The 12,672-nt window shown below is 42.5% G+C and overlaps 1 protein-coding gene across 8 annotated transcripts in view; it reads left to right on the top strand.

The window, feature by feature from the left end:
- Positions 1 to 11,831, top strand: part of LDB3 (LIM domain binding 3) — a 66,306-nt gene extending 54,475 nt beyond the window's left edge. For all 8 annotated transcript variants that reach the window (XM_066349947.1, XM_066349952.1, XM_066349948.1 and 5 more), the window contains 2 exons: positions 2,893 to 3,008; positions 9,022 to 11,831. In XM_066349947.1, the coding sequence (XP_066206044.1) occupies positions 2,893 to 3,008; positions 9,022 to 9,111 (206 nt within the window). In that variant the 3' untranslated portion in view covers positions 9,112 to 11,831. The remainder of the gene's footprint in view (positions 1 to 2,892; positions 3,009 to 9,021) is intronic.
- The last annotated feature ends 841 nt before the right edge of the window (positions 11,832 to 12,672 follow it).

A 12,672-nucleotide genomic window follows, 5' to 3' on the forward strand; every position in this document is an offset into this window, starting at 1 on the left:
ATGAATAAAGTCTTAAAAAAAAAAACCCTCAAGTAGACCCATCATCATGTAATGTGCCAGCACATAATTGGAATGAATGAATGAGTGAGTGAGTGAGTAAGTGAGTGAATAAAGAGGAAAGAGAAGCCCCAGAGAAGCCCTCTGAAAGACCATCTCATATCTCTTGGTGGGGGTAGGGATGATGACTTCCCAGGAGGAAGGCCTGGCCCAAACAATTGCAGAGGTTCAGGCAGACACATGAGGATGGTTTTCCAAGCCCAGGTCCTGGTACAAACAGAAGTATGGAGGTGGAGGGGAGAGCCCAGGGCATCTGAAGACCAGCTGCAAGTAAGAAGAGAGAAGTCAGGAGTGGGGTGCAGGGCTTGCCCTGCAGTGGAGGTGTGTTGGCCTATAGCCTTGTTTCTCCTCCAACACTGATAAGGTCCTATAGAGCAGTGGCTCCCAACCCCCGGGCCGCAGACTGGTACCGGTCCGAAGAGAAAGAATAAATAACTTACATTATTTCCGTTTTATTTATATTTAAGTCTGAACGATGTTTTATTTTTAAAAATGACCAGATTCCCTATGTTACATCCATCTAAGCCTCACTCTTGACGCTTGTCTCAGTCATGTGATACATTTATCCATCCCACCCTAAAGGCGGGTCCGTGAAAATATTTTCTGACATTAAACCGGTCCGTGGCCCAAAAAAGGTTGGGGACCACTGCTATAGAGCATAGAATGAACCATCAGCCTGCTGCAACTTCCTAAAGGAAGCAGAAGAATACTTTCTTTGCTCTGGTGAGGTGATAGATTTCTGCCTACTGAAAAGAATTAAGTATGCTGTCAGAAACAAGGTTCACAGACTGTGATATGTATAAAAGCATTTGTGTGTCAAACTATAATGAAACCCAAAAGGGAAACCATACTTTGGAAAAGTATGTATGCAAGAGATGTAACTTATCAAAGCCCAGTGGCCAGTAGAAAACTGGAAACAGCATGAAGTCACAAAGAGAGGGCGATGAATTCCGAGTCCATCAGGCTCCTTACTACCAGTGTGGTGGGACCTCTACAGCCAGTTTCCTCGTCTTTCAAATGGGAAGAATGCCTTTTCACAGGGCGGCTGTGAAGATTAAACAGAAAATGTAGAAGAACACTAATATTGGGTTGGCATGTGGCACTCGAATCAGTTCCCTTCCCTCTTTCATCATTTATGAAGACATTCAAAATAAGAGCCAACATTTTGAGGATTTGTGCCAAGTCCTCACATACATTATCTTATTTATTCTGTATAACAACTCTATGAGTTAGGTCCCATTATAGAGATGAGAAAGTTGAGGCACTAGAAGTCAGGTGACTTGCCTTTGGTTTGAACAGTTCCTTCCCAGCTCTCTCTTTCTTCAGAACCCAATTCCTAACCCCCATGGCACTCAGCCTCTCAGCATGTGTCTAAGGCAGGGGTCGGGAAACTTTTTGGCTGAGAGAGCCATGAACGTCACCTATTTTAAAATGTAGTTCTGTGAGAGCCATACAACAACCCATGTACATTACGCATTATCCAATAAAAATTTGGTGTTGTCCCGGAGGACAGCTGTGATTGGCTCCAGCCACCCGCAACCATGAACATGAGCAGTAGGAAATGAATCGATTGTAATACATGAGAATGTTTTATATTTTTAATGTAATTATTTTTTTTATTAAAGATTTGTCTGCAAGCCAGATGCAGCCATCAAAAGAGCCACATCTGGCTCATGAGCCATAGGTTCCTGACCCCTGGTCTAAGGCAGTGAGCAGGCATGCTGTCCACAAAGAGATGTGGACAAAAAAAAAAAAAAGAGCCACTGTAAGAAAAAGCCAGCTGTGGCCGAGCTGTAGAGAGACTAGAGTTCTATAGTGAGGGCAGTACAGTTGCTACCTCTGTGACCCAGAGAAGGCAGCTCTTGTGGTGGAGAAGCACAGGACCTGGCCCATTGGGTTTCAGCCATGTGACTGGCGAGGCACTTCACTTCTTAGACCTCTAGTTTCCTCATCCGCAAAATCAATCCAAACCAAATAGAAAAACAATAATAGTTCAATCTTCCAGAAATTGCAAAGCTTAATTGCATTCATTGATTTTTTGACTCATTGATTCATCCATTCACTCATTCATTCAACATGTATTTGTAGATACTGACTTGTGTGCCAGGCACTGTGCTGGGAGTACAAAGACCTTGACTCTGAGATACCAGTAAATACTACCATCGATATGAGAATGCTTGGTAAACTATAAAGCATTATGCAAATAATATTTGGTATTATTATCTCTTTGTCCACATACCAACAAAGTACCTGAAATATTGTTTCCAGTAGTGAAAGTTTTTATTGAAACAAATGCCCAATAATGGAAGAATGACCAAGCAAAGAACATTCTATAACTATTTAAAATGTTAAGGGCTGTCGTTTTTCCAAAATAAGCATAGCTGCTAAGAGATATATCTTTTTTTCTTACTTTTCAAAAATTATTGTGTGTGTGTGTGTGTGTGTGAGAGAGAGAGAGAGAGAGAGAGAGAGAGAGAGAGAGAGAGAGAGAGATTCTCTGTTTGGGCTATGATAGGTGACAGAGACATAGGAGAAGATCACCCTGCAGAACGTTGATGAGAGTTTGAGAAAGTGTTTTCAAATTAAACCAGCACAGGGCGGTGACTAAGCCTGAATATGCATAATACCAGTTCAAATTATTGGAAAGGGACAAATATCTTGTAACTAAGTATTTTGTCTGCAAGATGACAAGTAACCAGTTGGGTTTCACCCATGTCCCTCGCCCAGTGGTTTGGGGGGTTTCCTGGCAGTGAGTCGATCTGGCAGGATGCTCCTCCTAGCCGGCCTGGGTGCCGCCCACCTGGAAGCTGGTCCTCACTCTGCCTTTCGTTTCAGACTACATCAACCTGTTCAGCACCAAGTGTCACGGCTGCGATTTTCCTGTGGAGGCTGGTGACAAGTTCATCGAGGCCCTGGGGCACACCTGGCATGATACCTGCTTCATTTGTGCAGTATGTTTTTAACCTGGGGTCCTAAATTTCTGAGAAGGGGCAGGAAGGACTAACTGTACATCTTTTCAGCTCTGGCATTTTAATATTTTGATCATTTTTTAAAAGTTGGTGAATCTCATGATGCTTTGATTATGTTATAGTTAAACAAAGTTTTATTATAAACCAGTATGGCCTTGTTACTTTCCATTTCATTAAGGACAACAAAATGTCCCAGGATCTACCTCCCTAGCTTTATTCTTAGTAGGTGGGAGCAGTGAATGATGCTTGGACTTAAAGAGAGGCAGATGGCCTCCCATGGTTATAAGTTGTTTTAGATATGGTAAAGCAGGCCTGACCTGTGGTGGCGCAGTGGATAAAGTGTTGACCTGGAACGCTGAGGTTGCCAGTTCAAAACCCTGGGCTTGCCTGGTCAAGGCACATATAGAAGTTGATGCTTTTTGCCCTCCCCTGTTCTCTCTGTCTGTCTCTCTCTTTCTTTCTCCTCTCTCTTAAAAGTGATAAAATTTTAAAAATCTTAAAAAAATGATACAATAAAGTGATTCAAGGGTTTTCCCCTAAATTTTCATGAGGAACACTAGATTGGAGCTTATTAACTAATTTCATGAAAAGCCGAGATAAAGTTTCTTTTGATACAACCTTTAGAAAGTAGGACTGAATATCATTTCATTTTTCTAAATGGTCTTGTGCTTGATGTTGTTGCCAGGAGATAATCCCTAGATTAATTACTAACCATGTGCAATTTATTTCTGCTCAACAGCTGGGTTGAAAGATTGGCATTTTCCTTCCAAGGGCTTTGGGTTGAGGAGGGGACATGGCTATGAGACACTTAGATTCTGTTTAGAGTTAGCAAATAGCTATCCCTAATAAACCTTGAAACGATAGCCTGTCACTGACTACACCTTATCTGGGAACATTAATGTGCTACTACTATTTTTTTAAAACCAGAGCTGATCAAGGTAAATTGTGGGAATATAAAAGACTGTATAGTTTAAACTTGAACTTTTATAGACTTATGACATAGGGTAACCCAAGTGTGAAGTTTGCTGCAATATACTCCAGGTTTCACAATCATTTCTACACTGCCCCCCCCCCCCGTTAGTGGGGAACACTGTATTTATTCTGTGATCCATCTGCTAGGGCTACCATAACAAAGTACCATAAATGTATGGCTTCATCAACAGAAATTTATTCTCTTCCAGTTCTGGGGGCTACAAGTCCAAATTTAAGGCATCAGCAGGGCTGTGCTCTCTCTCCTAGATTCTGGTGTTTGCCAGCTATCCTTGCTGTTTCTTGGCTTACAATCATATAACTCCAGTCTCTGGCTCCATTGTTACATGGCTGTTTGCCGTCTGTGTGTCTATGTCTTCACATGGCATTCTCCTTTATGTGTGTGTCTGTCTCTGTGCACTTCTCCTCTTATAAGGACGCTTGCCATACTGGATTAGGGTCCCATGCTACACTATGACCTCATCTTAACTTACATCTTAATTACATCAGCAAAGACCCTGTTTCCAAATGAGATCACTTCTGTGGTCCTGTGATGGGTGAGCTGGAAGTACTAGGGGTTCACTTCAACTAATGAATTTGGGGGAGACATGATTCAACTCATAACACTGATTTTCCAGATCTTTGAACAGATTCTCTAGTTGCTTTTTATATTCCTTTAAGTATATCAGGGCCTCCACTCCAAGGAGGAACAATAATATAAATATTCAGGCTTTGGGTTGTCCCTACAGAGCCACAGCTCAGCAAGGCACAGAAGATGCCTCTCTAACCCTTATGTTCAAGCCATGGCTTGTCCGACTCTAAGATGTTGGCTACAAGTCGGGTTGCCCAACTTCTAGAAGAATCCAAGAGACTTGGAGAAGATCCAGGGAAGACAATTGCCCAGAAGCCTGTTCTCCTAGGGAAGGCTGATGAGAAGTCTGTGTTGCGTGGAAAGGGAACCATGGCAAAAGTGAGCATGGGTCTGTTGCCTAGAGCCTGCTGTGTTTGGCTGGGAGTCATGATAGCACAAATCCTGGAGGAAGACTTGAAGAAGCAGTAAAGCTTAGGGTTGTTCAGGCTGTGATTACAAATAAGTTTAATCAGGTGTGAGACACCCATAGCACTGCCCAAGGGATCCATCCAAAGAAACCAGGAAAATCCCATCCTTTGGAGAATCAACATGGAGAATCATTTCTGTCTTCCCACAAACTAGCTGTGTGTGGCACACAGTGTCCCATTAGGACATATCAAAGTAGAACACAGTTTTAAATTTTGGAAATCAATATTTTTGTTTTTTATTTTTTTTCTTTTTTATTTAGAAATTAAATTTAATAGGGTAACATTGGTCAATAAGAATACATAGGTTTCAGGTAAACATCTCTATAGCATTTGAACTGTTGATTGCATTGTGTGCCCATCATACAAAGTCAAATCATTTTCTATCACCTTATATTTGTCCTTCTTTACTCCTCTCCTCTCACTCTCTCTCTTAGGTAACTACTTCACTTTTATCTATGTCCATGAGTCTCAGTTTTATATCCCACCTATGTGTGAAATCATATAGTTCTTAACTTTTTCTAATTCACTTATTTCACTTAGCACAATGTTCTCAAAGTCCATTCATGTTGTCATAAATGTGAATATGTCATCGTTTCTTATGGCTGAGTAGTATTCCATTGTATATATGTACCACATTTTCTTTATCCAATTCTCTATCAAGGGACAGTTTGGTTGTTTCTATGTCTTGGCCACTGTGAATAATACTGTGATGAACAGGGAGTGCATGTGTCCTTGTGTACCAATGGGAAAACAGTGCTTTAATTGGAAAACTTTGAGGGCTTTTTTTGTTCCTCTTTCTATCACTTTATATTTCCAAATCACTTTTAATGAGCATACCTTTTAATGTAACTTAAAAAAAACTAGTAAGAAAGGAAGATCAGGACTAGCTCTTCCAGTTAATGTGCTATTTTCTCCATCAGTCGTATCTCAGGAGCACACATCCTTTAAGCTAATTCAAATTACTAAATTTTAGGAGTACAAGAGTATTACAGAACTCCACCAACAAGGAATTTAGAATCTTGAAAGGAAAAAAAAGTTAACATATACAAGCAATTAAAGGACAGAACAAGACAGCATCTCTCTAAAGTCACAAGTTGGTACAATGAAGGTTTAGAAAGGGCAACATGGGTCAAGATGAGGGTTTAACTCCTGTCTGCCTTTGACACTTGAGTTCCAGGGAAAGGGTTTGGGTCTTACATTACTGGGGAGAAGATGTCTTACTGGCCCCTTGTTTCCTCCAAGTTTAGTTGACTTCTAGCCCTTCCTCACTAGTGTGGGTATCATGAGGGGACAGGTGGTGGTATAACTTTTGTGGGAAGTCCTAAGGGTGGCTGTACCTGGCCTATGTCATTGCCTTCTACTCTGTGGTCAGTACTGTCCATGGCCAGCACTCCTTATCAGCTAGGCCTTGAGGCTACTAGCCTGGGAGGTGGCATCCCTGCTATGCCCCTGTGCTGAGTAGGCTAGAAGCCTCCTCCACCATGAAGTCACCTTGCATCTTGCCTGCAATCTCCTGGCCCAGGACACTGAACACAGCGTCTCTATGACTGTTCCTGCCCTTAGCCCCATCTTATTTGTAAGCCACCTCTGGGGCTCTGGCCCTTCCTTACTCCTTGATCTTTAGTCTCCCAGTACCCTCTCCAGCCTGACTCATCCAAGCGTTCTCACAAGCAACCAGCACTGTTGCAGACCACCAGGCAGGGTTGACAGGCGTCTCCTTGCCAACTCGCTCCAGCGCTGCCTTTCTGTCTCCCATGACATCTGTCTCAGTTGGGTCTTGAGTGCCAACTTCCTGGACTTGACTCTGTTGTCATCAGCAGCTTGAGGCCATCAAAAGAGCCTGGTTACACTTAACATGACTTTATCCATCAGGGATGTTTTCAGACACTTTCAGGTCATGTCTTCCAGAGCTCATTGGCAACTCTGTGTGCTCCCAAGTATAACATCCTTAACTGGCCATCAGGGCTTTGCACATGGGGCCACCATGATGCCGGTTTTCTTCCCGATCTCTTGGAGCAGACACATGTTCACTGACCCAAGATCATCTCAGTAGAGTGATTTCTGTATCCCTACGCCTACCCATGCGTGGAAACTCCGCCTGCACTTCTTCATCCAATGCTAGTGTCCTGGGTGTGGCCTGCAATTCTACTCCCCATTAGGAAACCTCATTGCCCTCTCTGAGACTGGGGCCAAGCCCAGCCAATGTGACTTACCAGCTGACTGACATATGGGCATTATTGCACACCCAGGGCCATCGTACATATTGGTAGTCTAAAAATCTTGGAGGACTACTTCTACACAAGTTTGTAAACCCAGAACAATTTCAAGTAAACATAGTCCCTCTCTGCTGTGAGCTGTAAAGAAAATGAGCTTGAACTGGAGTTTTACAAACCTGGACGTGGGCACCTAGGTTTCCAGCTCTCCAGCTTACTCGGTACATGACAAACAAGACACTTGAGCTCTCTGAACCTCAGTTTTTCCCATTGTGAAATGGAGAGAAGTCCTATATATCCCATAAGGTTTTGTGAGAATTAAATGAGATCATGTCCATAGAGTGTCTGACGTCCTGCTTGGCCCACAGTACCTCCACAAGTTTCACTTAGCTCCCTCTGTCAGTGGTGTCTCCATCTTCAATCTGTGCCCATAAGTAGCCATCATGGGAAAATATTATCTTGCCTCTTCTTTTCCTATAACATTTCCCTGCATTCACTTCTCCGTGTTCGGTTTATCTTTCTCATGATGTCATTCCATTTGGAAAAAATGTATTTAACTGTAAAAATGTATTTAAACTTCTCCCTCTTAAGAGAAGTTTCAGTGGTTTTCAGTTTTTAGCAGAGCACACATTGTCTTGTCTGTGAAATAGTTTCTGCAAGATACAATTTTCCAGAGTGGGGTTACTGGGGTACAGGACAGGCACACCCCCTACAGGAGACTAAGCCAACCCATGTGGCCCCAACAGTACACAAACAGGCCTGATCCCCTTTTGAGATCTCTGGCTTTTGATGACTCTTTTTTTTCCTACTTTTTTGCTACAGTTACATAAGGTTAAAGGTGATAAGCTAGTGAGGGTTTTGTTCTGTTTTGGTTTTTTATTTTACTAAATTAATAGGTCTCTCGTGGTATTTATGGAGGTCTTCTTTTTCCTTTAATTATGAGTGAGGATAATTTTTCTGATGTGTTTGCTCGTTTACTGATGGTATTTCTTTTTTTTTTTTTTTTTTAAGTAATATTTTTCTGAAGCTGGAAACGGGGAGAGACAGTCAGACAGACTCCCGCATGCGCCCAACCGGGATCCACCCGGCACGCCCACCAGGGGCGAAGCTCTGCCCACCAGGGGGCGTTGCTCTGCCGAGACCAGAGCCACTCTAGCGCCTGGGGCAGAGGCCAAGGAGCCATCCCCAGCGCCCGGGCCATCTTTGCTCCAATAGAGCCTTGGCTGCGGGAGGGGAAGAGAGAGACAGAGAGGAAGGAGGGGGGGGGGGTGGGGGGTGGAGAAGCAAATGAGCGCTTCTCCTATGTGCCCTGGCCGGGAATCGAACCCGGGTCCCCCGCACGCCAGGCCAACGCTCTACCGCTGAGCCAACCGGCCAGGGCCTGGTATTTCTTTAGATGTTAATAACCTCAGTGGATACTGACTTACGAATTTGTATTGGTTCTTATTCAGTTTTAGATTGCATCAATTGGTCCTCATGTGTATTTTCATCTATTCCATTACATGTAATTAATGTAATTTAATGAGTTTCGCTCCATGTTCTGCTTTGAAAGTTTTAAATTTTATACAGTTTAACTCATCTGGTCTGCTTTTGTTGTTAAGAATTTATAGTGGGGAGAGTTAGGCTGTTGCCTTTCCTCCCATCTGCAAAAGACAGTGCTTTTTCATAAAGGGGTGACTGAAATCTTTTGCTCATTTTTTCCCCACCTCATGACCTGCAAGGCCCTGTCTCACACAGGTCTGTTTTCTGTCCAGGTCTGCCATGTGAATCTGGAGGGGCAGCCATTCTACTCCAAGAAGGACAAGCCCCTGTGCAAGAAGCATGCTCACGCCATCAATGTATAGGGACCCAGGGAATCTGATGTGGACAGGCGGGAAGCTGCTCCTGCCTCTGACGACAAAGGGTTCAAGAAGGTTGATGTGTCTTTTCGGAGGAGAGGGGGAGACAGGAAGCAACTGAGCTCTTTTGAAGTATAATTTTAGTCCTTTCTTCTCTATACAGATTGTGTATTTGCATAGTTCAGACTAGAAGCCAAATGAAGATTCCTAAACCAAGCTAGTAATTAATCCAAGACGAGAATTGTACTTCAGGCGTTTAGGACAGAATTCCAAGAACTCAAAAGTTGAAAAACAAAAAGTAACTTTCCCAAAGTTACTTTTTGAGGTCAGCAGAGCAGAGAAAGAGTTCAGGGCAGTTACAGGGAATCTGAAACATTCTCTGGAGTTCTTTAGAGTTCCTCTGGCAAACAAAATAAAGTGCCAAACAGTCTGTGCTGCAGGGTATTTTTAGAGCCAGAGCTGAGAGATTGTTAGCTCAGACCTATTGGGCTTTCCTCACCAAAAAAGGAAGTGTTATTCCATTATTCGAGTCATGGGGCTACCTCTGAGCATCATACTTTAGACCTTGAACATGCTCAGTAATTCTAAAGGGAGCCCAGACGTGCAGAGCGATGCCTTCTGGGAGCCAATGGGCAACTGGCCAGGATTCAGGAAGGCTCCCAGCTTCTGGCTCCCAGCGCTGACAGCTGAGGGGAGGTGGGCTTTTCAGTGCCCCACTTTCTGTCTGAAACACCCAATGTCTCAGAAGGCTTAGCTCTATTTTGAATTGTGACAGGAAAGTTAAATTGGTTTTATCCCAGTTTTGCTTTGTTGTGTGTGAGAGATTGTATGACAACTCCAAGTTGGTTCTGTTCGGCCTTTGTTTTGCTTGATGAGGTTCATTATTGTGAATGTTTGGTCACGTGCATGTATCTCACGCCTGGTCTTGTGCTCACTTGTGAAGTCTTCCTCAGCACTGGCTTAGGGGCCCATGGGAAAGGAGAGAGAGATGGTGTCTGAAACAGGCTGTGAGAACATACCCAAGACTCTGGGTGGGGACAGGAGCCTTACCTTCTGCCAGCCTCGGCCACCAGTGTGGATGGGCAGGACACCCCACCGCAGAGCAGCACCATTCTTCTCAGATGTTTCTCTAAATGCAGCACACTGCTTAGGCACCATTGTATTGACTGCTCAGTTGCCATTTTGGCTATATTTTGAAAACGTAATAGCTGGGTTGATTTAGCAATTATTTAAGTATTTATTGAAGTAGACTTGAGTCTTCAAACTTCTTTAAAATATTAGCGATAGTTTGTGTTAAGTAAGAATTTTGAAGCTGTTTAGGGATAAAGAGAGCAGTTTTAGTTTCTGAGGCTGGAAATGGTACAGTCGCTTTCCCTTTTAGGAAGTACTGTTAGTATGCTCATTGAACATGGCACTGAAGTTAGCAGTTGAGTGGACATTTCTCACTTGAACACAATACTTAGGCGCTCTTCCAACTTACTGCTATTCTCTTCTCACTTCTGTTTTGGATTTTCTCTTTGCATGCTTGGAATACTTCATGAGAGTGCATTAGAATACTTTTCTTCTGAGCTGAGCTTCTAGGGGACTACTTATGTACCTGGATGTCCCCTCTCCCCAAGGGACAGGGAAGCAGCTAGATATGTCCCTAGCAGGAAGCTTGTGTTTCTTTCCAAGGTGAAGCCACCAGTGTCCCCATGGGAGCACCAGGAGGGATATACATGTGCTCCTGCCACAAGGCCCTTTTGTAACTTGGTGCTGTGAGCAAATGAATATAAAACACCAGGCAGGGTAACACCTGCAGGGAGTGCCTGGAGACTTTTCAGGGGCTGCAAGGACTTTGGAGCATTCTATTATTTTTGGAAGGTTCAAATATACAGGGACAAGGAGGTTGCTGACTATACAGAAAGGCTCTAGGTAGATTTTCTCTAAAAACTAACTAACTAACAAACACCCCTACTATTAAATTATCAGGGACTGGTCATGAGGAAAGGGAAAAAGTTCCCTAGTTAAATTTCCAAAAATATCTTTCAAAGGGTTTATACACACACACACACATACACACACACACACACTCTCTCTCTCTCTCTCTCTCTCACTCTCATGTGTGGTCACTAAAAAGTATATGATCATTAAAAAGAAAAGTGACATATCTCAAAGTATAACTTCATGGTCAGTTATTGAATCAATTTTTCTGTATCTCAGAGTTAGTGTAGATTCTCAGGGACTCTTTTATTTACAAAAACACAAAACAAAAAAAATTTTTTTAAAGGTAGCAGAGAAAGGAGGTGGTTTTGAATATGGCTTCCCCTGTGTTTGTAAGTTTGGCATAGGGTCTGGGTTAAGGTTGTATCTATTTTATGTTAACATCATGGATGGCCTTCAACACCAAATACAATTTCTAATAGTTCATAGTGGGAAGTACATTTTGGCTCTGCAGTTTTTGTCTCCTTGTTGTTGACATTTACTTAATATTTATAAACATTAATTTTTTGTAACTGAATGGCTGTACTTGCAGTGTTTGTGTTAGGAATCTAGTTTTTATAATATTAACTTTTTAAACCATGTAATTTGGCTTTGGGATTCTTCTTTTTCAATTTGAAGTCTTCAGAAGTGGAATATAGTGTGTTAGAGGTGTGCACAAAAATATTTTGCATGTATTTCTTTTTATGCCCATGTGCATTCTACTTTTTAGCAAAATAAAACTGAAAAAAGACTGTCCAAATCCAGAGTTTTCTGTGTAAAGTTTTTTTTTTTTATGTGACACCAAAAGCAGGGTTTTTCCATCTGGCCACAAGTAAAAGTTCGAGACAAAACACCTTATGGAGAAGAAGCATACAACTCAAGTGCTCTGTTGGCTGTGTGGCCCAGAGGCAGTTTGTATGTGAATAATACAAATAATGCATACAAAACACATTTCCCAGGTAAATAATAAACTGAAGACCATGATTTCCGTTTTCTTTCTGTTTTTTTTTTTTTTCTTTTTAAGTGAGAGGAGGTGAGGTAGTAAGACAGATTCCCACATACATCCCAACCAGGACCTACTTGGAAATCCCCGTCTAGAGCTGATGCTTGAAATCAGCCGAGCTATCCTCAGCACCTGGGGCTGAGGCTCGAGCCAGGTGAGCCACTGGCTGCAAGAAAGGAAGAGAGAAAGAAGGGGGAGAAGGAGGGAAGGAGAAGCAGATGGTCATTTCTCGTGTGTGTCCTGACTGGGAGTCAAACCCAGGTCTGCATGTGGGGCCGATGCTCTACCTGTTGGACCACCAGCCAGGGCCTACCTTTTCTTTTTAGAAATGTTTCTTTATTTAGCTACTTGGCGATTAAATATTTCATATTTATGTTTATGCTTCTCTAAATGGCTTCATTTCTAGAGAAGTCACTATGTTTTCTTCCATCTTTACTTTTGAAATAAGCTTAGAGAAAAACCCTCATGTAGCATTTAAGAAAAAAATAACGAAGACCCTTCTGAGAGTGTCATGCCTAACAAAACCAATTATTTTTCCAGGTATTCTGTTTCTAGGCATTACTTGGAAAGAAAGAGAATTTTTTCATTATCTGATTTTCATC

The sequence above is a fragment of the Saccopteryx leptura genome, chromosome 9, assembly GCF_036850995.1.
Source record: "Saccopteryx leptura isolate mSacLep1 chromosome 9, mSacLep1_pri_phased_curated, whole genome shotgun sequence".
NCBI classification, from domain to species: domain Eukaryota; kingdom Metazoa; phylum Chordata; class Mammalia; order Chiroptera; family Emballonuridae; genus Saccopteryx; species Saccopteryx leptura.